Raw genomic sequence first — 25,882 nt, 5'->3', positions numbered from 1 at the left:
GCATTCACATAAACATTGTTTTGAAATAAAAATAAATAAATAAGAATATTTCCCAAGAAGATAAAATGTGCAAGTGGATATGGCTTAATAACGAATAACTACCTCTTAACTCACTGTTTTCACACAAAAGAGAATGAGCTCTCAGATCTTTCCCAACACAACAACCTTACTCCATACAAACATCTACAAACACCCTTCATCTACTCTCTTAGACCACTGCACTTCCACAAAACACCTTCATCAAATCCTTCCCTTAATCATCAAAACTGGTTCCTACTACAATGACCACTTGTTCCAAACCAAACTCATAAACATGTTCTTCAAACATGGCAGCATCAATGAAGCATCTCTTGTCTTTGACACTGTTGAACACAAACAAGATGTTCTTTACCATGCCATGCTCAAAGGGTATGCAAAAAACTCATCTTTATGTGATGCTTTGTGTTTTTATCATAGGATGCAAAATGATGGTGTTAGGCCAGTTGTGTATGATTTTGCTTATTTGTTGCAGTTGTGTGGGAAAAGATTTGAACTTGAAAAGGGTAGAGAGATTCATGGGCAGGTGATAGTTAATGGGTTTGAGTATGATTTGTTTTCTATGATTGGTGTTATGGATTTTTATGTGAAATGTGGGGAGATTGATGATGCGTATAAGGTTTTTGAGAGATTGTCGGAGAAGGATTTGGTGTCTTGGACTAGTTTGGTTGCGGGATGTGCGCAGAATGGTTATCCAGAGAGAGCTTTGGATTTGTTTCTTCGGATGCAGGAAGCTGGCTTAAAGGCGGATTCTGTTACGTTGGTTAGTGTTTTGCCAGCTGTGGCGGATATTAAGGATTTGAGAATTGGAAAGTCTATTCATGGTTATGCTCTTAGATTTGGATTTGAGTCGAAGGTTAGTTTTACAAATGCGCTTTTGTATATGTACTTTGAATGCGGGTGTGAAAGGATTGCGAGGTTGGTTTTTGAGGGGATGAGTAACAAGTGTGTTGTTTCGTGGAATACGATGATTGATGGTTATGCACAAATAGGAAAATCTGAAGAAGCGTTTGCTACTTTTTTGAAGATGTTGGATGAAGGAGTTGAACCTACACGAGTTGCAATTATGGCGGCTTTGACTGCTTGTGCTGATTTAGGTGATCTTGAACGGGGGAGATTTGTTCATAAATTAGTGGATCGACTGAAACTTGATTTTGAAGTGTCTGTTATGAACTCTTTACTATCCATGTATTCGAATTGTAAGAGAGTTGACGTCGCAGCCTCAATCTTTGATAATTTGAAGAAGAAAACAAACGTGACGTGGAATGCGATGATATTAGGTTATGCTCAAAATGGATACGTTAATGAGGCTTTAAATCTGTTTTGTGTGATGCAATCTCAAGAAGTTAAACCTGACTGCTTTACTTTAGTGGCTGTAATTACTGCTCTTGCTGATTTATCGGTTAACCGGATGGCCAAGTGGATTCATGGACTTGCAATAAGGACTTTTATGGACAATGATGTCTATGTTGCTACTGCTCTTGTTGACATGTATGCAAAATGTGGAGCCATTCAAACTGCAAGGAAGCTTTTCGACATGATGCAAGAACGGCATGTGATAACATGGAATGCAATGATAGATGGATATGGCACACATGGCCTTGGAAAAGAAGCTATTGATCTCTTTGACGATATGCAGAAAGAAGCTGTTATGCCAAATGATACAACATTTTTGTCTGTTATCTCGGCTTGTAGTCACTCGGGTTTCGTGAAAGAGGGCCTCCATTTCTTTCAAAGCATGAAGGAAGATTATGGCTTGGAGCCTTCAATGGATCACTATAGTGCTGTGGTCGATCTCCTTGGTCGTGCCGGAAAGTTACATGGTGCTTGGAGTTTAATTCAAGAGATGCCTATCAAACCAGGGATTACCGTTTTAGGTGCAATGCTAGGTGCTTGCAAAATTCATAAAACTGTCGAATTGGGCGAAAAAGCTGCAGACAAACTATTTGAGTTAGATCCAGACGAGGGTGGGTATCATGTTCTGCTAGCAAACATTTATGCCTCTGCATCAATGTGGGACAAAGTGGCCATGGTGAGATCAGCCATGGAGAAAAAGGGTATCCACAAAACTCCAGGCTGTAGTTTTGTTGAATTGAGAAATGAAGTTCACACATTCTACTCAGGGAGTACGAATCATCCTCAAGCGAAGAAAATCTACGCTTTTCTCGAGGCTCTTGGAGATAAGATCAGGGATGCTGGTTACATACCTGACACCAACTCTATTCATGACGTGGAGGAAAATGTGAAGGAGCAATTGCTCAGTAGCCATAGTGAGAGGCTTGCTATTGCATTTGGACTTTTAAACACAAACCACGGTACACCAATACATGTAAGGAAGAATCTAAGAGTTTGTGGAGACTGCCACGATGCCACTAAGTACATTTCACTTGTGACGGGGAGGGAAATTATAGTACGTGATTTACGTAGGTTCCATCATTTTAAGAATGGAATCTGTTCTTGTGGTGATTATTGGTGAATCAATTAGAACTGACATTGATTAGAGATAGTGAACTGAAGAAATTCAGTTGGACTGATTTGAACGTCCATGGTATATGCCTGTTGCCTATCACTACTCAGAATTTATTCATTCTATGAACCTAACGACCAATTCGGTCAAAACTTGCCCAATAGGCTTTCTAAGGTGGATGTGATATACCAGAAGGTGGCTTCTACAATGCAGCATAGCGCAAGACCAATGTTATCAGAGTTGAACAAAAACTTGTTAATATTAATCTAGACAGATTATGGGATAAGGTAAAGGACCTAAGAAATTGATTGCAAAGTTTATAGCTTCTTAGAACGTATACCAATTTATTGTTGCTCATATATCGACTGAATTTATGGTTCTCTTTCTCATTCTCATTTCAGGTTAGTAATCAGGAAGCAGTGGATATTGCCCGTCATTGTTGTTTAGAAAAAAAAGTTAATTTTCATAAATGCTGGGAAGGTTTCTACAATGCTACTCTTCTGCAACGAAAGAAAACAATGAAGAGAATATACACAACGCTTTGGCTGGTGCCACGTAAGTGTTGCGGCTACATTGATTCGTGTTCATTTACTGTGCAGCTCCTTTATCTTTAGGCATGAGAACATTAAGGAAAGTTGAAAACCAAGAGGCAAGTAACATAAGCACAAGCTTTTCCTGTTCTCGATTTAGTTATGTCTCAATTGATAGAAATCATGTAGATATCAAACTACAACATATTTAATGATAGCTCTTTTTTTTATCCTAATGGTTGTGAGCTGTGAAGCCCCGATACTTCAAAATGGATGACGTACCGTATCCCCTGCGTATCCTGCACCGATACCTGCCCGATACTTCCCGATACGTATCCGGAGAGTATCCAAATATTAAATTTTATTTTTTTAAAAATAATTATCCGATACTTCCCGATACATCCCGATACGCACGGATACTTGTGTTTTTTATATTATTTTGATTTCTGTTTTTTTATAAAAAAATAAGAATAAAAACATTATATTACTATAATATATATACATTTCATTTATCTTTCTTTGGTGCCAGTACGACCCACACCACACCACACAAACAATTGCATCTTCTCCTTTCTAAAAAATTAGGGTTTCAACTTTTTCTTCCAAAGTGGTAGCCGTCCACTTTGGCCACCGTTGAACTGCTCGGCCATTTTCTTGTCAAGGAAAGAAGATTATAAGAAAGGACAATCAAGAATGTGGGACATTAGTAGAGATGCTCATGAACCGCTTGATGATGTTGGAATTAAGTTAGCAGAGTTGTCTTTGGATGAACCGGATTTGGAAGCTGATTTGTATCTTGATGATGGGAATGGAGGAGAGGAGATGTAAAAGTTAGTTACATGTTAGTGTTAACTCTTAGCACTGATGTGTTCTTTTTTGGATATAGTGCTTCTTTTTTGGATCGATATAGTATAGCACTAACAATGTTCCTTTTGGATATAGTGTAGCATTGATGTATAGCACTGATGGTGCTCTTTTTTGTATATATTGCGTATGTAATTGACTAATGACCACTCTCTTAATCGTCAATATTATTTATATTTATGTTAATGTGCTACGAGCCTGGTTTCTTGTGTTTGTTAATATATTTGCATATTAAAAAAATGGTTATAATTATATTGTACATTTAACTATATAATTTTTTTTATTAACGTATCCCAACCGTATCGTATCTTGATTTTTGAAATTTTTCCGTATCGGCGTATCGGTGCAGTATCGTATCCGTATCGTATCTCGTATCTGGGCTTCACAGGTTGTGAGTGAAACCACTTGGAAGAGAGTAAGGAATGAAAGAGAACTTCTCTTTACCTGAAAAGTGTTTTTAGTATGTCAATTGCCTAATGGTGATCAGATGAGAGTAGGAACTTCTCATCGAACATCAAATGGATACTCAAACCCAATATAGGTCACTTACTAAACCTTCCTAATACAATATCTATCAATTGATCAATCACTGTAATTGAACTCTAACTACCCTATTTGTTATATTAATTGTTCAAACAGTATTCTAAATAATTGATAAATGTTAATCTATAAGTTTAAATAATCCAAAATGTGGTGTGCAAAATAACATAAACCATATCAAATGCTGACAGATATATTTCGAGGACTCAAATAAACTTATCCACCAATAATTTATGTAAAGCTAAGAAGAAAAACATCTCCATTTCTGTTGATCATCTAGGCAACACTTCGGATAGGGTTATTTCATTGACAGTGACAGAGGTAGAAGCGTTTGATGAAGACCCTCCTTCAATATTTGTAGACCTTCCAACAGAAAAAGATGGACATATGGGGATGGGAAGAGTAACATTGTCACTTCCAAGCATGTGAACAACACCTGACATTGTAGGCCTATCAGCTGCGTTATCTTGTACACACAATAGGCCAATGTGTATACACTTCAAAACTTCACTAGGCATACATGACTTTACTATCAATGGATCCATCAATTCTAAACCTTTGCCTTCACTCCAAAAGTTCCATGCCTATAATTTTGTTCATGCATTTGATTTTAGTTATAAGCGAGAGGAAAATGAATACAAGCATAAATCAGGAAACCTACATATGTGAGAAGGCTTTGGCCATGCTCTGAAAGATAGAATCTGTTGTTCCTTTTTCCACTGATGATCTCTAGCAAAAGAACACCAAAGCTGAAAACATCTGACTTCACTGAAAACAAGCCTTCGATAGCATATTCTGGAGCCATGTATCCACTGCTCAAAATCAAAATATCATTCAATGTCTCTTTTTGATATCCAATAAAAACATAACATAGACAAAAAAAAAAACTAGAAACATTGAGAATGAATTCATATAAAGTGGCTTAAAGTTTAAAATGTGATGCTATGTGGTTATGCATACTCCTTTAATCCTTATGAGGAAGTATATAATCATTCTTGTCCAATTGAACAAAAAGCAAACATAGTTTATACTTACTATGTTCCCACAACTCTCATTGTATTTGATTCCCCTTGATCTCCTCCAAATGTTCTTGCTAGTCCAAAGTCTGAGATTTTTGGATTCATTTCATGATCTAACAAAATGTTGCTAGCTTTCAAGTCTCTATGAATAACCCTGAGTCTAGAGTCCTCATGAAGATAGAGAAGCCCTTTAGCAATCCCATTAATAATGTTTAATCGTTGTTTCCAGTCCAACTGTGTGCCCTTTACCAAATCTGGAAGTACAATTTAAAGCAATGCAATTCTAATCAATATGACTGAAACCGAAAAAATGATTGATAATACATTGTAGTGCATCTGAGAAGCATAACTCCAGCTGGACATCATAGTGCATAAGTGTGAGTTTTAGTGTTTAACAAGGGGCTAATGTACAAAGGTCACAAACCTAATGTTTCTGAACCAGAACCTTCTCCTGAAGATTGAAGTTCCTAAATGATGCCTAAATCAGAGTTGTCAAATAGCGGCAATATAGCATAACGGATTTTTATAATAAAAAAGATGAAGGTTCGGTGAGTGTTACTCCTATATTCACCGTAATACTTAAACCTGTCAGTATAACGGATTTGTATGCAGAGTGCCTTTTTTATATATATTTGACTTATTTTAACCGCTATGCGGCTTCCGCTATTTTCCTGAAAAGCTATTCGCTATTTCACATAGCAGATTTTTGCCGTTCCACAATCTGGTATTGATAACACTGGCCTAAATTGGATCAGTATAGCTCATTTTAGACCTACTAATTGCAATTGAAGTCTTCAAGGAAACAACTTAGAGGATGTTGCAGAAATCGTAATCCTGTAAGAGTTTCACCTAAGTTTATGCAAACAACTGTCATATATTAAAGGGACCTTAACTGTATAGCAATAGACTTTTAGAACTCAAATTTGTACTTAGCTGAAGAGAATTTTGACAAAATCCGATGCATTTTTCTGTTCAAACCAACTCTGTCAAGTATTAAATCCGCAAATAAATATAGATATCAAATATGAAGTACTCTCTGAGGCAACTTACCCAATTTTAGGTGCCTGCAACAAAATAGTAAGCAAAATGGGACTGTTTAAGGCTATTTTGTGAAAATAGTTGGACCACCCCCCAAATTATCAACGAAAGTCGGTTATGTCAGCTTATCAAAGATCCGTTGGGCCACCCTATCGGGCCACTCGGGTTACGCACTCGATGTTCCACATCGGATGAGATAACCTAAAACTTATGTTTATAACTGAGAGGCATCCCTCACCTTACAACAAGCTCATTTTGTAAGTGTTGAGTTAGGTTCAACCTAAATTTTAAGAGAACTTAATTAGTACCTTCAAGTTTATTTAATTAAAATACACTGAATATTTTAAATTTGAATTTTTTTCCATCATTATTTACCAGCAAACTACGTGTTTTCTTCCTTTCAAATACCAGGAAAGGATACAAAACTGTGTGGTGATTTAAGACTTGTTAATATCAGTGTTTCTTTCTGATATCTAAGTAATTGAAGGAAGTTTGTATGAATCCCTCAAGTAGGAGTATTAAAGAAAAAGAAAAGAAAAAAAAGCATAAAACTACAGGTTCAGCATTTGGGAGTCATACCGCGTAGCTGGAAATTGAGGCTTGAATTAGGCATGTACTCATAGATGAGCAGCTTTTCATTTTGCTCAATGCAGAAAGCTAACAGTCTCACAAGGTTCCGATGCTGCAATTTGGCTATCAACATTACTTCATTCTTGAATTCCTCAACACCTTGAACCGATGTTTTCGAAAGCCTTTTAACAGCAATTTCCCTTCCATCTGCTAAAACACCCTAAAACATTTTTTTAAAATTTTTGTGTAAGATTAACGTTGCAAGTGGAAAAATCAGTTATCGTACAAACAGATATCATGTATCTTATCCTAATGTAGTACCTTGTAGACATTTCCAAATCCACCTTCCCCCAATTTATATTTATCAGAAAAATTGTGAGTACTTTTTAGAATAGTGCTCAGAGGCATCATAGGTAGCTCAGAATTCACATTCTCCTCGTTGTTAGTCTCGTCTTGAGACAAAACTGCATCGAGGATATGCATCTCTTTTTCATCTGAAAATATTGAATTATCAAACATATACAGATACAATCAATAGCCTCAACTTAAAGAAATGGTTGAGAGTTAGTGCTCACCTTTTTTCCGTTGCAAGCGCCTGTAGTAGAATGTACTGAAAGCCAATAACGCTACCACCGTTGCGATTACAACAATGATTATTATTAGAATTGTATCCTTTTGTTTGCTCTTGTTTTCTGAAACAAATTTATAATAGCCTTAGCTTGATACAGATTCCAAGGTTAATGCTAATCAATTAGGCATTCAATGTATTTATTGTAAATTTCTAATCCATTATAAATTCAAGTTGTGTGATCTGAGTTAGACAGATAAATTATATATCAATATGGTATCAGAGAAAATTTCTTGAGAACTCTTTGTAACCATAAATTGAAGAATAAAAGTTGTAAGTGATTTTGAAAACTCTGAAAGCCGTACGACAATTTTGATGTTAAGCCATAGTTACCAGAAGAGCAGTTTAGGTATAGATGTTATTGAATTAGATTTTCTGTGTCTAACTCGGATAACAAGTTCTATTTATAACGGTGTTACAACGAATACATTGAATGCCTAATTGACTAGCATTAACCTAATAAGTAGTAGAGTCTATGAATATTAACGAGTAATCTAGAAAAACCGCCGTCTACGAATATTGACAGGTTTACTTAATTAAAAAGATGAAGTGATACCTTTCTGATGCGCAGGCGCGTCAGGCTGTGTACCCGACAAAAGGAATGGCTGAGTTTCATACATCACAACACAACTTGGCGAAAATATACGCCACACTCGCTTCTCCATACAACAATTTTCAACATCATCAAGCATATTACTCAAACAAGTTCTGCATTCCTCACTAGTAATATCTCGGCTGCATTGCACCCAACCATACCTTCTTTGAGTACCATTTATGTTAAACATATGTGTTCCAAACATTAACGGTGTCTTTGATCCCATTTGTATCAAACCATTCATCAAAATCCTAGCATCACTATCAAACTCACCAGCACTTGTAAAATTTTGTGTTGAATCAAACATAGGAATCCTTGGTCTTACAGCTAATTTACCAATGAAATTTTGGTTTGAGTATCTCAAAAGACAAAAGGGGCACCAAAAAATAGCTGAAGCATTATTAGGGCATTTCTGCTTTATCAATTTGCTAGAATATTGAACACATGAGTTACAAAGGGTGGCGTTCGCATCGCCACGACAAAAGTATAGTCCATAAACCTTATTGTTTTGATCATTACCTGAAGTTGTGTGTCCAAAACCATTGCTGATAGCAGAATCTGATGATAGTATTGAGAGCAAATTGTTGAGGTTTCTTTGGTATGTGTTTGATGGAGGAATAGAAGAATGATCTACACAAGCATATCTATATTCAAGTTGTTGTGTATAAGCAAAGGAAAAAAACCATATCAATTTGATGGTAATCAACCATTGATAGAGCATTGCTGAGATGCTACTGCCACTGCCACTTTGTCTGTTCAATAGTTTATGTGACGTTACTGCCATTTAGGGCTTGATTTTCGGATTAATACCAAGTGGTAATAAAGATGCTTTGCAAGAGTTTATTTATATTCCTTATTTTAATAATTTATAACAATTACCTTTTAAATAAATGTACAAATTTGTTTGTGGATTGAATGAATTAAGGATGAAAATATGTTAGGAAAGAAAATTTTAGACACCAAAACAAAATGTGTTTTTGGTTTTGAATTTTGAAAGCTCGGTATCCGGTTCAAGGACTCGTCTATTCACAAATTTATGTATGGATTAGTCACACAAGAATTTTTACCGTGTGGCGATTAGAATATGAGATTTAATGAGAAGCACGCTATCAAGCTATCACCTGAGGTCACCAAAAGAAAATGTTAGATAAAGTAATGGAGTAAAGTTACGATTTTTGAGTCTTTCAAACACGAAACACTAATTTTTTGCGTTTCTCCTCATCCTCGAGAAGAAAAAAATTTAGTGGACCCCACAAATGGCTCCTACGTCCCCAAACTTTCGGATCCAACTTGACCACGTAAGACTCAAGTTTCAAGACACTTTTCCTGAACTATAAGAATACTAACAATTTTTTTTGTTAGTACAAGATTATTTCTCTGTTATTATTTGGTGAGAAATAACATAAAAGGTAAGAAAGATAAAATATTTTTTCTTCCCTTGTTTGATTGCATATAAAATAAAATTTATTCTCAAAATGATGCAAAAGTAAATACTTGGTCAAAAAAAGAATATATATTTAAAATATAAAATTAATACTTAAAATAGATTTCTTCAAAAAAAAAAAACTTAAAAAAGATTATATGCAAACAAAACTTAATGATTAAGATTTTTACCTTTCCTTGGTCAGAGACTCTTCGAATAAAATACAATTTTTGTTCAAAACATTACTTTGAAGTATAAAAATTAGTGAAAAATATTTTAATTGTAGAATAGTTTAGTCTATGTTAGGAGTTTGACAATGTAATTTTAAGGAACAGAGTTCAAATTCTCTCATAGACATTATTTTAAAGTCACTTTATTTAATAATAATTTATCCTTATCCCTATTTGAAAAAAAATAATTGTAGAAGATTTAATTAAAAGTGATATATCAATTTTATATTTATTGTTATGTGTTTGTTCAAAGTATAAGAAAGATAAGTGATAGATAAATTTCTCTTTAATCTTTTTATCCTTATCCCAATATTACAATGGATTGTCCCAACCAATTGAGTGAGTTGATGGGGACTTCTCCTTATCTCTTTTAATATCTACTCAATTGGTCCTATCAATATTTTAATTTATTATAATTTATTTAATTTATTATAATTTATAGTATTTTATTAATTAAATTTATAAAGTTAGTCAAAATTTATAACTTTTTAAAAAAAGAGTGTGAGTTCAATGTATTTTTAATGTCAATAATAATATTTTGATTGTGATTGTAACACAAAGATTGTTAAGTTGAATATTTCTTATAGTTACCTAAATTTAAATCTGAGATCTTTCATTTGTGTGTGTGTGTGTGTGACTTCTCTTTGTTACTTCTTTCACATAACAAATATACGTGTTTAGTCTAAGTGGTAAGAGACTCAAACACATTAAACAATTGATCAATGGTTCGATTATGTGCCCAATTGATGATACTTAAAAAAATTTGCAAAGGTTTTACTTGTCACTCACGTTCAATAGCACACCGACAATTTTTTTCTAATAAAAGTCATTCATATGAGTGATGCATCTGTTACTGATTTTGAATGGCCAAAAATGGAAGTTACTTAGTTTTTGGCAAGGTACGAGTAATTGAGTCAATGCTTTTGATGTCATCTTCGCAAAAAATTAGGCTTTGCTATGTTTTTTCTTCCCAAGTTATTAGGGCAAAAGTGGAAAGCACATTTTGGTGTGGACCAAATCTTTCAAGTTTTTTTTTTTAGGAAACCAAATGAGAGAAAGAATGATCTTTTCTTTTCTCTTTATTGCAACCAAACATAGTGTAAAGGGTGTTTATTACAATTTATTACGTAATTTCTTTTAGGGTTAAATATGTTTTTGATCCTTATAAAATTGGGAACTTCTAAGTTTAGTACTTACTTAATTTTAATAGGTTTTTTAGTCCCTACAAAAGAAAATTACTTCTAATTTTAGTCCCTGTTACAACAAAGTTTGTTTAATTATCCTTAAACTCTTAAATTTTTGAACGATTTTTTTTAGACAAGTTTAGAACACTATGAAATGTTCATTTACTAAAATTTAGAATTTTTTAACATGAAACGAATTAAATATGATATTTTTAAAAAAACAAAAGTTAAAGATAAAATTAACAAAATCCAAATGTAGAAATCAAATTTTGCGACAATTTTTTACAGAGGAACTTTTAGTAATGTTCTTAACACGTCTGCAAAAAATTATTCAAAAACTCAAGAGTTTAAACATAAATTAAACAAATTTGAAATGAGGAGGGACTAATACTGAGCGCAGAAATATTTTTTAGGGACTAAAAGAACTGTTAAAATTAAGTAAAGACTAAACTTAAAAGGTCTCAATTTTATAGGAACCAAAAACATATTTAACCCTTTATTTTAAGCAACATTTTAAATGTAGTTTCTCTTTGTCCTCGTTGCTTTTTAATTGTTATAAACACCGTATCTCGCTTAATGACGAATTAATCTTAGACCAATCACTTTGTCTATCAGTAAAATATTCAACTGAAATCAGAACAAGACTCTAATAAAATATTTCCTCAAAAAAAAAAAAAAAAACTCCGTGAGCTTAGCTCACTTGGTAAGGGATAATGCATATTATATGTAGGGGTCGGGGTTCGAACTCCGGACACCCCACTTATTTACCTTTAAAGTGAATTTCTCTAGCCGCTAGGCTACTTAACCAAAAAAAAAAAAAAAATACTCTAATAAAAAATTGAATAAGATCATTATATTTAATAAATCAACCAATCACTTTTGACTTGCTTTTTTAAATTTTTAATTGTTTTTAATAAGTTCAATTCATGAAGCATGGATACTTGACACGATACGACACTGATACGCCGATACGAGAATTTTTTAAAATTCAAGATACGATACGCCGAGATACTTTAATAAAAAATTAAAATTAGACTAGATTGAAACTCAAAATACAAACTATGAACTAAAATAATATAAAATAGTAGGCGCAAAACCTAGTCCAAACAAAATAGGCGCAAAACTTAATCCAAACAGACATTGAACAACGATAAGACACAACAATGAAATTGTCTTCACGTGACAATCAACAATACAAGCATTCTCAAAACAACAAAATGAGGCAAAACAAATAATTAAAAACAACATAATTTTTTTTTTTTTTTTACAACATCTACTAATGATACTGCACATTTTGTCGAGTAATATTTTGTACCAATTAGAAACTTTTAAAGCATATTCAACTTGAAACCTAAATACAATTAAGTTTTTTTTAAAAAGAAATACTAATGAGTGCTCTAAGAGCATCCACAATGGTAGTTCACTAATAAGAACTCCTTAAATGGACCTCACATGTACACATCATTTATTTATAATTTTTTTTAATGTAAATACATATTACAGATTCAATGACTCTAATGAGAATACACTAATAAGAACTCTAATGAAAAGTATTTAAATAGATCCCACCAACTTTAAATCATTATACAAAAATAATTTATTACTTTTTTTGCAAGTGGCACCAACTAGTACATATTTTATTATTTCTTTTACACGCGGAGCCCGTTAGTTGCCAACGAGAGAGAATGTCCTTATATAAATGTCTCTTGCTTAATAAGGACTCATTTTTTAATCCTCTAATGGATTGTCCTTAACGGGGAGTGGTCCTTGTTAAGTAAGGAACCTTTAAGCACCCTCATTGAAAATGCTCTAAGTGTTCTTTAAAGACTTTATATAGTAAGTTTTGATAAAACTTGCACATACGTTTAAAAATTGAACTATTACTTTTTCAATGAATTGTTTTTTAATTGAAAATGTTAACGAGTGCCCCAGGTATTTGTTAAGACCTTTAAATCGTCGTTAACAAATATCATTTTTGAAAAATGTTAGCGAGTGTCCTTGGTCACTCTTTAATCTTTAAATGGTAACTTTTTTGAAATTTTTTGTAATCAATTCATTGAAAATTGAAATATTTAACTTTTTTATAGAATAAAATACTATGTAATTTGAAAAATACTAGAATGTGCTGCACAAAATAGCATAAGCCATAACAAATACCTGAGATATATATTTTAAAAGAGTTTATCATCTTTACACAAAAAATATATGTAATTTGCCTACAAGTTATGTGTTTTGAGTAGCTTACAATCACCTAAAAGTTTTATGTATTCTACAAAAGCTAAGATGAAGAGCATGTCAAGTTTCATTCTCTATAAAGAAATTTAATGGCTAAAAATTCATCTTATAAAGTGAATAAATGGATGTACCGGACACACATGATGAATTCTTCTTTTTAAACAAAACTTCATTTTATTTTCATATAATTTATTTCAAAACTTAGGTTCGATTAAGTTTTAGGAGTGTTTTTCACTTCAAGAGCTACTTCTTCACACCTCAAAAATACCAAAATACCTCAAACAAAGTTAATTCATTCGTTCTGAACTAGTGGTATTTAACTTATTTACAAAATTAGTTTTATTTTTTTTTAAAAAAAAAATCTTCCTTTTATTAAACACAGTGTTATATTGTCCTCGTGAACTTAGCTCAGTTGGTTGGGACAATGCATAAAATATGCAAGGACCGGGGTTCGATTCCCGGCCACCAAAAAAAACTAAGTGTTATATTGTGGAAGAGTCCAACTTATTCCATGGTAACATTTTGTATCAATTTGAAACCTTTAAAGCATACTAAATGTTTGACCAATGTTTTATCGACCAATGTTTGAAGCGATAATAATCATTTTAGTTATTGAATGTGTAATGAGTAGTCACAATAGTTCTTCAATGTAACAAAATTCTACAATAGTCTCTGATTGTGCACTCTATTAGTCAAAATAGTTTTCGGCGCTAAAATAATATCTTAAATGCTTACGATAACTCTTTTCATGTAAGGACTAAAATGACAATAAGTAAATACTTATAAGGACTGATATGATAATAAATAAGTATATTGAAGGATTAAACATGACAATATTAATGAAGCATTTTAACATCATGGATTATTTTAATTAACGAATTGCACAATCAAAAATTTTGAAATTTGTATATATTGAACTATTGTGACTCATTAGCTATGAAGCCCCGATACGGATACGGATACGGGTACGATACGATACGGGTACGCGAATACGTCAAAAATTTGAAATTTAGGATACGATACGGCTTGGATACGTTTACAATTTTTTTTAATATATATATATATTAGACATAAACGCACAAAAAATAAATAGCGTGAAATCTTAAAACTAATTACACCAAGTCAAAATACAATGGACCATTCACCAACTAAGATAGCATCCTTTAAACCAAAACATACCATATAAACAACCTGCACCATGATGATACTAAGGTAGTATGAAGATAGTCACCCTTTTCAAGTAATGGTCAATATAATGATCCCAATTTACAAAAATTAATATCAAAATACAAATAAAAATTTCAAATAAAAATTAAATTAAATTAAATTAAATCATTCGTATACTTCTGGGATACGTATCCGGGAGTATCCTTAACGTATCCTTAAGGTATCCAATATATTTTTAAATAAAAATTAAATTAAATCATTCGGATACTTCTGGGATACGTATCCGGGAGTATCTGCGGAGTATCGGTATCCGATACGTACGGCACCCTCATTAGTCATTTACTTATGCTTAAGCTAAAACCATGAACTCTTCTTTCAATAAACGGTACACAAAGTTTGTGTAATCACTTCAATTTCCGACAGCCACCTCCGGCAGTCACCACCGTGAACCACCGCAGACATCCACCACCGGAAGCCACTTCATTCTCCCTCGTGGAGCCTCTAACAGTGCTATGAAAACATCAATCCAACACCACACAAAAACTCACATCAAAAACATAGTTTCTAGATTCTCCACACCCCATTTTCATTCTTTCACCTATCAAACCAAAACCCATCATTCCCATGATAAAACCAATTTTTTACATACAGGGTTTCAACCAAATAGTTCTGATTCAATCACTTTCGATGTTGCCTGCAACATGTTTGATGAAATGTCTGACTTATTAACTGTTGGATTAGCCACCGAAATAATTACAAGTTTTTCTAAGCAGAATCGTCATGAAGACGCTATTTATCTATTTTCGAGAATGTTGGCATCGACGATTAGACCGAATGAGTTTACTTTTGGTACCGTGCTGAATACTTCGACTCGACTTGGAAATGTTGTTGTTGGTAAGCAGATACATGGTTGCACGATTAAATCTAGTCTTTGTAGTAATGTATTTGTTGGTAGTGCACTTGTTGATTTGTATGTGAAGTTGAGTAGTATAGAAGAAGCTCAGAAGGCTTTTGAAGATACTGAATATCCGAATGTGGTGTCGTATACAACGTTGATCGGTGGTTATTTGAAGAGTGGGAAGTTTGAGAAGGCTTTGAGGGTTTTTAATGAGATGCCTGAGAGGAACGTTGTTTCGTGGAATGCGATGGTTGGTGGGTGTAGTAAAATAGGTCATAATGAAGAGGCTGTGAAATTTTTTATTGATATGCTTAGACAAGGGTTTATTCCGAATGAATCTACGTTTCCGTGTGTGATTTCTGCGGCTTCTAATATCGCTTCACTTGGATTTGGGAGAAGTTTTCATGCGTGTGCGATAAAGTTTTTGGGTAAGCTTAATCATTTTGTTGGTAATTCGCTTATTAGCTTTTACGCGAAGTGTGGAAGCATGAAAGACAGTCTCTTAATTTTTGACAAGATTTGTAAAAGGAATGTAGTGTCATGGAATGCTGTGATATGTGGTTTTGCGCATAACGGAAGAGGTGTTGAGGCAATAAGCTTGTTTGAAAGAATGTGTTCTGAAGGCATCAAACCGAATAAGGTAACCCTATTAGGACTACTCTTGGCTTGTAATCATGCTGGTCTTGTTGATGAGGGTTTCTTGTATTTCAATAAAGCTAGGATCGAGAGTCCTGATTTGTTAAAAGCTGAGCATTATGCTTGCATGGTTGACTTGCTTGCTCGATCTGGACGTTTTACAGAAGCTCAGAACTTCATTCACCGTTTGCCGTTCAACCCAGGAATTGGATTTTGGAAGGCGGTACTTGGGGGGTGCCAAATCCACCATAACATTGAGTTGGGGGAGCTTGCGGGAAAAAATATTTTGGCTTTGGATCCCGACGATGCATCGTCATATGTGATGCTGTCAAATGCTCATTCTGCAGCAGGTAAGTGGTCAGATGTGGCAAGATTAAGAACAGAGATGAAGAAAAAAGGGATGGAGAGGATTCCAGGGAGCAGTTGGATTGAAGTCAAAGGCAAAGTTCACGCCTTTCATAAAGCAGACAAGAATAATGATAATAAAAATGATGAAATTGATGTGCTCCTAAGAATTTTCTTGGTGCATTCAAGAGAATTTTTACTTAAGCACAATAGTTAGTTTCCCTTTATTTTTACTTAAGCACAATAGTTTCATGATTAAATATATGGTGATTATGCAGACCATTGCAGAATTTTTAGTTTCCCTTTATTTTTGATTTTTTGCTTTGTGATGTACCAATCTTTGTGTTTCTCATCTGTAAATTACTCAACTTATAAATAAATAATGTAAAAGAAGAAAGTAGATGAATTCAAGGATCAATTGACAACAAACCAAAGCTTTTGCCATGAATGAAAAAATGTTGTCTGAAAAATACAAGAATGTGCTGTACAAAATAGCATAAGCCATAACAAATACCTAAGATATATATTTCCAAAGAGTCAATCATTTTTACACCAAAAATTTATGTAATCTGCCTACTAGTTCTGTGTTTTGAGAAGCTTGCAATTACCTACAAGTTTTCTGAATCCTACAAAAGCTAAGATGAAGAACATGTCCAGTTTCATTATTCATCTAGGCGTCAATTCAGACAAGGTTACTTCATTGGCAGAGATAGAAGTGTTTGACGAAGATTCTCGGTCAACGATAGCTCTAGCTCTACCAACAGAAAATGCAGGGCGTGTAGGGCTTGGAAGAGTCACCGTGTCACCTGCAAGCATGTGAACAACACTTGACATTGTAGGTCTATCTGCTGCATCTTCTTGTACACACAATAATCCGATATGTAAAAGCTTCAGATATTCACCAGGTACACATGACTTTTCTATTGATGGATCCATCAGTTCGAAGCCTTTTCTTTTACACCAAAGGTTCCATGCCTATAATTATACATTTATTTCATTTTAGTTATAATCATATTGTTTTTTTTTTAAGAAAAAAATGCAAGCATAAGATTATGAAACCTACAAATATGGGAAGGCTTTGCCCATGCTCTGAAAGATAGAATTTACTGTTTTTTCTTCCACTGATGATCTCTAGCAAAAGAACGCCAAAGCTAAAAACATCTGACTTTACTGAAAACAATCCTTCCATAGCATATTCTGGAGCCATATATCCACTGCTCAAAGTCAAAGTATCAGTAAAATTTAACCGACTTGAATTGAAATTACATGGCACTTTTTTGCTTTTCTTCCAATAAAAACATAACACCTTTATGAAAAAATGCTTTGAATAGAGAAAATAAAATTTTGTTCATGTGTAGTATTTTAGTTGTGGTGACAGATAAGAAGATGGAAAAGTGGACAGATTATTTCATTAGTAAAACTCACGTTTCTGATGAATTCATACAAAGTAGGTCATTAAAATTTGATGCTATATGATTATTGCATACTCGTGAATTGCATGTGAGGAAGTATGCATTCTTGTACTTATTGAAAGAAAGAAAACTAGTTTATACTTACTAAGTTCCTACAACTCTAATTGTATTTGCTTCATCTTGGTCTCCTCCAAATGTTCTTGCCAGTCCAAAATCTGAGATTTTTGGATTCATTTCTTGATCTAATAGAATATTGCTGGCTTTCAGGTCTCTGTGAATAACTCTTAGCCTAGAGTCCTCATGAAGATATAGAAGCCCTTTAGCAATCCCATTAATAATATTTAGTCTCCGTCTCCAATCTAGTTGTGCACACTTCACCATATCTGATGGAATAATATAAAACAATGCAACTCTAAGAATATGACTGAAATTAAAGCGGTATCCATAAATTTAAAAATTAAACTTCTTGCAAATTATAATCTGTTTGGAGATAATAAAACCCATGTCTTAGTAAAACTTGTGTCCTGTTAGCATCTTATTTGTATTTGTTTTATGTATATTATATATATAGGAGCACACTCCCCAAGTAAGGCCTATGTGTGGCAGTCGAGCCCCTCACTGAATGATTAGCACTGTGTTCCGCTCTGAGCTCATGTGGACACTGGTTCGCTCCATGCTTGGGTGATCCAAGTTATAACACGCTTCATTTCAAGAGGTATTCCTATAATCCTTAAGGTGCTTAATTTGATGTTTGATTAATGATTTCATCAAGATCTATTCATTGGGATTTTTCTGCTAAGAGGATTAAATATTTTGAAAACCCCTCCTAAATCTCCATATAAGCATTATGAAATATTTTAAATGTATATGTATTAAGATCAAGATATTCAATCTGTTAAAAAATGAAGTGAAAGTAATAAAAAGCAGATACATTGCTGGGGAGTCATACCAAATAGGTGGAAATCAAGGCTTGAATGAGGCAAGTATTCATAGATAAGAAGCTTTTCATTTTGCTCAATGCAGCAGGCCAATAGTCTGACAAGGTTTCGATGCTGCAATTTGGCTATCAATATTATTTCATTTTTTAATTCCTCCACACCTTGAGAAGAAGTTTTTGAAAGCCTTTTAACAGCAATTTCCCTTTCATCTGCTAGAACACCCTAAAACGTTTTTCAAATCTATGAGTATGTTGTAAGACAAGAAATCAAACAAATAGATGTATATCAAGTATTATGTATGTTATTCTAATTCATTACCTTGTAGACAGTTCCAAATCCACCTTTGCCTAATTTATATTCATCAGAAAAATTATTAGTACTTTTTAGAATAGTACTCAAAGGCATCATAGGTAGGTCAGTATTTCCAGTCTCCTCAATGTCAGTCTGATCTTGAGAAAATAGTGGACTATGGCTTTGCATAACATTTCTCCCTGAAAAGTTGGATGTATTAGATAAATGCACAAAGAACAGTGTTATTTGAACATTACAAATCTGAAACTGTATGCAAGTAGACACATATAAAAATGCATGGAACACAATTGCCGATGTGACTGAAAGAAAAAAAGGAAAAAATAAATAAAAAACACAGCTGTATCTTTGTATGATTTTAGTACACCATTTTTGTTGTCAAAATATCATTTCTGATACTGGAATTATTGATATCCTAAGGTTTAAGAACTGCTGAGATTTAGAGCTTACTTTTTCGATGTTTCAAGCACCAGAAATAGTATGTGCTGAAAACCACTAGAGCTGCTACTACTGCTCCAATTACAACAATGATTATTATTATCCATGACCTTGTGCCATCCTTTTCATTAGCTGCAATAAAGAGACAGGACAGTGTTGAATGAAATGGAAACACTTGTTTTTATAGGCCCTTATATTTATATAGATAATTTGTTATGGATTTGGAATAGGAGATACAAAAAAGTACATCACTAAAACAAGCATTGCCAAGGGTATTAGCTCAAGTGGGGAAAAAAACTCTTGAAAACTTTGTAACCATACATTTATAATATCAAAATAAGTGTTTTTGATAATTGTGTGACAGACAATCTTGATTTTAAATCGTAGTTAGCGGAACAAGCAGTGAAGGTTATGTAGATGGTTCATTTGTATAGATGATTGGTAGCTTCTTAGGCTTCAACATAGTTGGGATCTCTAATATTCAAGTGATGCCTTTCCAAGCCTCTCATTTTATAAAAAAAAATGCAGATGGTTCATGTATAGATAGGTGCACTACACTACACTACACTACCTATTGTATTATTAATACAAGATATTCTTTAGTTTGAACTCTCATGTTTTGCTTGTAAGTAGTGTTGTTAAGATGTCTATAATCATGGTTCCATTCTTTCACATTAAAGGCTGGAGATCTTACGTAGTTGTTAATATTTCAAGGTTGTTATTTCGAAGAGATAAGCAAATTTGGTTGCTTACACTCTTGATAGGTTAGCCACATCTACTACTTTTTCTCAAGTTTTTTATAATGTTTCATCTTGTATTTCCTCTTTTGTTTATTCTTAAATGAAGTAGTTCTGTTACAAAAAACAAAACAAAAAATCTAGTGTTATTGAGAGCATCAAATCAAGGTTTTAAAGAGCAGTGTTGTTGAGCCACAGTTTTTCATATCACAAAAAATTAATGACAAATGCGGTTGATACAATCGTAATATTTACTCTACCAAAAGAATATTTATATTGGTCCAATTGCGACCGCATTTAAAACCGCGGACCCAAAAATATGTGTAGTGAAGCTATCTATATATGAACCATCTATAATATCAAATGGGTGAAGCCAAGTCCAGGTCGATTTAAATGTAATATTGATACATCTTTTTCTGAGGTTTCAAGTATGGTTGGAATAGGAATGTGTATCAGGGATGAAAATGGCACGTTTGTTCTGGCTAAACAAGTATGTTTCAGTCCCATTTGTGAAGTGCACATTGGTGAAGCTTTAGGACTCTTGTTTGCTTTGGATTGGGTGCATAATTTAAGCTTAGGACCTGTGGATTTTGAGTTGGATGCAAAGAGAGTGGTTGATGGCTTTAATTCCCTAAATTGTGATGTCACTGAATTTGGGAATATCATTGAACATTGTAAATCTCTCTGTAGCAATTTTTATGTAAACTCACGTGTCGAGTTTGTGCGGAGACAAGCAAACGAGGTTGCTCATAACTTAGCAAAAGTGGCCTTGTTATCAGCTAGTTCCCAAATAGTGGTAGAAATACCATATTGTATTGAACACATATTGATGAATGAAATGCTATAACTTTATTTCTCTCAAAAAAAAAAATGAACCATCTATAATATATAATCTCCCCCCGTTGTAATAAGTGAATGCCTCTTTTTCTCCAGAAGTTGTCGGAATTATTCGTAATAAGATATTGGCTACAATGGTAAAGGTCTTATCAATAAAATTTCCATTTATCCGAGATCTAGTCGTAGGTTTAAATTCCTAGATCCGTCCATGGTATAAATATGAAGTGAAAGACAGAGAAATAAAACCATACCTTGTTGAGGCACAGGAGCTTCAGAAACTGTACCATTCACAAAGAATGGCTGAGTTTCATACATGACAATACAACTTGGAGAAAAGATTCTCCACACTTTCTTCTCCATACAACAATTTTCTACATCCTCAAGCATATTGCTCAAGCAAGTTCTGCATTCCTCACTAGTAATATCTCTGCTACACTGCACCCAACCATACCTTCTTTGAGTACCATTTATGTTAAACATATGTGTTCCAAACATTAAAGGTGTTTGTGATCCCATTTGTATCAAACCATTCATCAAAACCCTAGCATCACTATCAAATTCACCAGCACTAGTTAAATTTTGTGCTACATCAAACATAGGAATCCTTGGTCTTATAGTAAGGTTACCAAAGAAATTCTTATTTGAGTACCTTAGAAGACAAAAAGGGTACCACAAAATTGCTGATGCATTATTTGGACAGTGTTGTTTGAGCAATCTGCTAGAGTTTTGGACACATGAATGACAAAGACTTGTATTAACATCGCCACGACAAAGGTATTGTCCATAAACCTTGTTTTGATTATTACCTGAAGTACTATTTCCAAAACCATTGCTGGAAGCAGAATCTGATGATAGTGAAGAGATTAAATTGTTGAGGTTGGTTTGGTATGTGGTAGAGGGAGGAGTAGAAGATTGGTCCAAACAAGCATATCTATATTCAAGTAGTTCTTGTGAATTGCTATTGTCTTGGCCTACACCAACATAGAAAAGGTATATCAATTTGATGGTAAATAACCATAGATGAAGCATTCTTCTGCTGCTACAATTACAGTTTCTGATCATTAGTTTATATGTGAAGTTTGTGCCTTAGAGGTCTTGATTTCAAAGTAAATATATCAATTTGTATGTTTTTGTTTCAATGTTTCAATGATTAGTTATAGAAGAATTTGACGTGGTTGTAACATGCACTTTATTGTATTCAAAGAATCATAAAATGGCTTTCCAGTAGTGTAAAATTTCTGACCATGCAATAGTGAATTTGAAAATGATTGAATATTAGAAAATTGAAGAATATTGCTAAGCTTAGACTTTATCAAAAAAATATTGGTAAACTTGTCACAACCTTGCAAGTGGTGATTTATTTAATTGAAATTTTCAAATTTAACGAGGCTGTTTAATATCAGAAAACGTGTTGGGGTGGGCTAACCAATATAGAACATTTTGATGTTGAGAATTGAAAAGTCAATAAGATGGTGGTTTTGTAAAGGACAAGTGGATTGTCCAAATTACTGAACATGTTTAATTATTAAAAAAAAAAATTTGTCAACATTTAAGCCTATAGAATAGAAGAGTAAAACATTTTGGAGTCACCACCATTTTCCTTGTTAATAATTGAGTTTACTTCAATCAAACTATTTTTCTATCTCTCCAAACATGTATTTTCTCAAAAAAAAAATCTCTCCAAACATATGTATGTTTCCTTACACATCGTCAGGAATTCAAACATCTACCATTTTGCTACACCATGTTGGTTTACTTTTGTTTTGGACAGCTGCTGGTTTACTTTAAACAAATTATATATACTAGACCGATCAAAATTTAAATAAGAGGTTGTCATAGATAAAAATTTGATTTTCTTTTAATAATATTCACATTAAGAAAAAGAGAGGAGTTTAATATAATGATTTACAAGATTTACTATTGAAACAACATGTTGTGGCACAAGTGTTAGATACTCTGATCTCCTAACTATTTGATCAGGTTGATGCTTATAAAAATAGAGAAATGATATATGTACAAATACTTACTTTTATTTGTAAATCTATGGTTGTCGCATAAGTTGTCATACAAATAGGGTATGTTTGGATTGAGCTTATTTTGAGTTTATGTAAAACAGCTTATGCAAATAAATAAGCTTTTATTTATTATTCATAAGCTTGTTAAAGTAGTTTATGAAAAAACAACTTATGAAGATATGGTGTGAGGAGGTCACGGGTTTCGAGATCCCGGCAGTGCTGTTCAGATCCGCCGTTTTTGCTCCACCATTGGTTCTCTTTTCTACGGCGACGATCGCATTCTCTGTCACAGGCGGCCACATTTTAATGATCTGGGTTGTGGTTCCGCTTCAAATCGGCGTCGCTGCCCGTGTTTTGTGGTTGGATTTCGTCTTCCTCTAGATTTATGTTTGTGTTGTTGCTTGTTTCTTGGGGAGGATGTTTTGGCGGTGTAGTGAGGCAATGACGGTGGTGGTGATGCGCGGTGGTGATGCAGTGAGGGAGGAGGTTATTCAATTGTGGTGGGGGTGGTGATGTGTGGTGGTGGTGAAGTGTGGTGGGGGTCATGATGTGTGGTGGTGGTTGGTGTTTCAAGTGAGGAGGTGGTTGCTTGTTGGGGTGATTTCCTTTGGCAGCAACCTCTGTTATACGGGTCCATGTTCATCGTCACTAGCTCTTGTTTGTGCTTTTTGGGTGGTTTAGATGTTTACGGAGTTTGGATGGTGTGTGTCACGTTGTGTTGAGCCTTTTCCTTTTGATCTGTTTGTTGTTGGACCTCGCATGCCATGTCTTCCGTCTTTCATATTGTGTGCTTGTTTTCGGTGGGCCGGTTCATTTGGCTTCGAGATCGGGAGTCGGGGTCTAGCTGCAATCTTTGTTTGACTTGATTTGGTTTTTCTCTGGTGTACCGGGGGCGAGGGGTGCCCTGCTAATTTGGTATTTAAGTATGGTGGGCCGATCACTTTTGATTCGAGATCGGGAGTCAGTTCTTTGAGTCAAGTTGGTTTTTGGGCTTTGTTTTGTGCTCTTTCGGTGGATTGGAGGTCGCGAGGTTTTGTGATAGCTGCATGATCCTTTGGTTAGGTGCTCTTTGAAATGTGGCTCAGCTTGGGTGTTGGGGGTCTGAGAGTTTTATTTCGAGGGTGTTCTTTGTGGGTGAGTAGTGACGATGGGCGGTGGTGGATACCGTGTTTACAGTGCTTGTTTTTTTGAGTCTGTTTTTAGGTGGTGGTGTGTTTTGGTGGGTTTATCTTCAGGTGTGTTTTTAGGTGGTTATGGTGTACCGTCTATATACGGCACCATTTGTATCTTGTCTCGTCCATACCTTGCTTCTTGCGGGGATGACGTTTAATAATATTTGTCGATTCAAAAAAAAAAAAAAAGATAAAGTTTTCGTTAGTGAGAACTTATAAATTAACATAAAAACTTATTTATTTACATAAGCTATTTTTCATAAGTTCAATCCAAACGGAGCAATAGTTCAAATAATACACCTCTAAAAATAAGCCATCAAGAAGAGTCAATTTGTGGAGATTATTTCAAACTGCCATCGAACACCTTGCATCGGGTTTTTGGTTACCAAACATATCCATCTTTAATATTGCAAAAAAAAAAAAAAATGTAATGAATATTAGTTTGGTGATTCAAACATTTTCTACAACTTTTATTCCTATTTTTTTTTCTTGATTATGACTAGATGCTGTCTCATCCAAGGAAGACAAGAAAAATAATAAAACATACAATAATTGTTACTCTCTTCGTTTCTTTTTAAGTGTCATTTTATAATAGTATATTTAAATTAATGAAGTAGATTTTTAGAGTTTTTTTTTCTCTATTATACTCTCGTTTTAATCCACTAATAAATTCATATTGTTTTGCCCACACACTCTTTTCAATAAGTTTGATTTGATATCTTTTTCCATAACAAATAATTGTTGGTTATTTTCTCTCTCTTCAACAAATTCTTTTTTTTTTTCACACATTCTATCACTCTTACAACGAGCCTTCCACTTTTTTTTCTTTTTGAATATTGATGAAGTTTTTTATTTTGTCCAAAAACAAACTTTGTTTAAAAAACAAACTTGAATTTTTCAAATTGATATCATTAATTATTTTTATTAAAAAATAGTAAGTAAGAGTAATTGAAAAAGAGTATAATTAACAAATTGAATCTTTAAACTATCAAAAAGATAATTAATTAGAAATATATTTTTTTTACTCAAACGACACTTTAAAAAAAACAAATGGAGTGTTAATGAAGGACTATATACTCCTTAGGGGCTTTTTTTTTTTAATAGGCAAATGTTAGTTTTTTGAAGAAGGTAAGCAAATGTTAGTTGCTAGTACCCTTAAAAAAAACCTAGTTGCTAGTAAATTGAACTATTGAGAAAAACTAACATTTTTTTATGGTAAAGGGACTAAACCACCACCCATAGTAATATTGAGAACACACCGCAATTTTATTAAATCAATTCATAATTTATCTACACAAACATCATCCCCATATAAAAATTCATACATAAATCAAATAAATCATATAATATCAATATATCAGGGAACTATTGCAAAGTTATTTTTAAAAAACAATGAAAGCTAAATATGTAGTATAAGAAGCCGGAGGAGGAAGATGGAAACACAAGATGATGGAGCAGAAGAAAGTGAAAACTGATCTAAACAATCATAGATCCAAACTGGTCTGAAATATAAGTTGATGTGAGACAACCCACTTTAGTCATTTATATTAACCTTACAAAATGACACGAAAGTCTCTGTTGGCCATCATATTATCTCCACGAATAACGCAAAGCAGTTT

General features: G+C 33.7%; 3 protein-coding genes and 1 pseudogene across 7 annotated transcripts; 2 read left to right on the top strand and 2 right to left on the bottom strand.

Annotated features, from left to right (window-relative positions):
- Positions 1–118: 118 nt before the first annotated feature.
- On the top strand, positions 119–3,246 carry LOC146935487 (pentatricopeptide repeat-containing protein At1g11290, chloroplastic pseudogene; annotated as a pseudogene). Of its 4 annotated transcripts, XR_015030257.1 has the most exons (3): positions 119–408; positions 512–2,790; positions 2,905–3,246. The product of XR_015030257.1 is annotated as a pentatricopeptide repeat-containing protein At1g11290, chloroplastic pseudogene, transcript variant X4 (transcript). The 4 variants fall into 4 exon arrangements; XR_015030256.1 differs by having other exon boundaries at positions 119–2,790; positions 2,917–3,246; XR_015030255.1 differs by having other exon boundaries at positions 119–2,790; positions 2,910–3,246.
- Positions 3,247–4,548: 1,302 nt separating this feature from the next.
- LOC146935486 (cysteine-rich receptor-like protein kinase 15) lies at positions 4,549–9,158 on the bottom strand. Its single transcript, XM_085750679.1, has 7 exons — positions 8,249–9,158; positions 7,640–7,756; positions 7,386–7,558; positions 7,074–7,284; positions 5,473–5,710; positions 5,099–5,249; positions 4,549–5,021 (listed from the first exon to the last, which is right to left on the bottom strand). Exons 1-7 carry the CDS (start codon positions 9,069–9,071, stop codon positions 4,710–4,712), a joined length of 2,025 nt encoding a protein of 674 aa, XP_085606805.1. The 5' UTR covers positions 9,072–9,158; the 3' UTR covers positions 4,549–4,709.
- Positions 9,159–14,870: 5,712 nt separating this feature from the next.
- On the top strand, positions 14,871–16,839 carry LOC146935485 (Pentatricopeptide repeat (PPR) superfamily protein). The gene has a single exon (XM_085750678.1). It carries the CDS (start codon positions 15,039–15,041, stop codon positions 16,620–16,622), a length of 1,584 nt encoding a protein of 527 aa, XP_085606804.1. The 5' UTR covers positions 14,871–15,038; the 3' UTR covers positions 16,623–16,839.
- Positions 16,824–22,164, bottom strand: LOC146935484 (cysteine-rich receptor-like protein kinase 10). Its single transcript, XM_085750677.1, has 7 exons — positions 21,328–22,164; positions 19,515–19,634; positions 19,074–19,246; positions 18,767–18,977; positions 17,963–18,200; positions 17,469–17,619; positions 16,824–17,380 (listed from the first exon to the last, which is right to left on the bottom strand). Exons 1-7 carry the CDS (start codon positions 22,136–22,138, stop codon positions 17,072–17,074), a joined length of 2,013 nt encoding a protein of 670 aa, XP_085606803.1. The 5' UTR covers positions 22,139–22,164; the 3' UTR covers positions 16,824–17,071.
- Positions 22,165–25,882: the final 3,718 nt, after the last annotated feature.

Source organism: Medicago sativa, chromosome 3 (assembly GCF_051527215.1).
Source record: "Medicago sativa cultivar Bolivia chromosome 3, Bolivia_mono, whole genome shotgun sequence".
In the NCBI taxonomy this organism is placed as follows: Eukaryota; Viridiplantae; Streptophyta; class Magnoliopsida; order Fabales; family Fabaceae; genus Medicago; species Medicago sativa.
Note: the sequence above shows the minus strand (reverse complement) of the source record. Positions and strands in the feature narration are given on the sequence as shown.

Bases quoted from the DNA above. Each gene is read 5' to 3' on its own strand.
- LOC146935486 (XM_085750679.1), bottom strand. From the start codon at position 9,071: ATGGCAGTAACGTCACATAAACTATTGAACAGACAAAGTGGCAGTGGC. The intron at 7,757-8,248 runs GTATCACTTCAT...AATTTGTTTCAG, and splicing joins CGCGCCTGCGCATCAGAAAG to AAAACAAGAGCAAACAAAAG. The intron at 5,022-5,098 runs GTAGGTTTCCTG...ACAAAATTATAG, and splicing joins GCCAAAGCCTTCTCACATAT to GCATGGAACTTTTGGAGTGA.
- LOC146935485 (XM_085750678.1), top strand. From the start codon at position 15,039: ATGAAAACATCAATCCAACACCACACAAAAACTCACATCAAAAACATA.
- LOC146935484 (XM_085750677.1), bottom strand. From the start codon at position 22,138: ATGATCAGAAACTGTAATTGTAGCAGCAGAAGAATGCTTCATCTATGG. The intron at 18,978-19,073 runs GTAATGAATTAG...AAAACGTTTTAG, and splicing joins GATTTGGAACTGTCTACAAG to GGTGTTCTAGCAGATGAAAG. The intron at 17,620-17,962 runs GTAAGTATAAAC...GACTTTGAGCAG, and splicing joins ATTAGAGTTGTAGGAACTTA to TGGATATATGGCTCCAGAAT.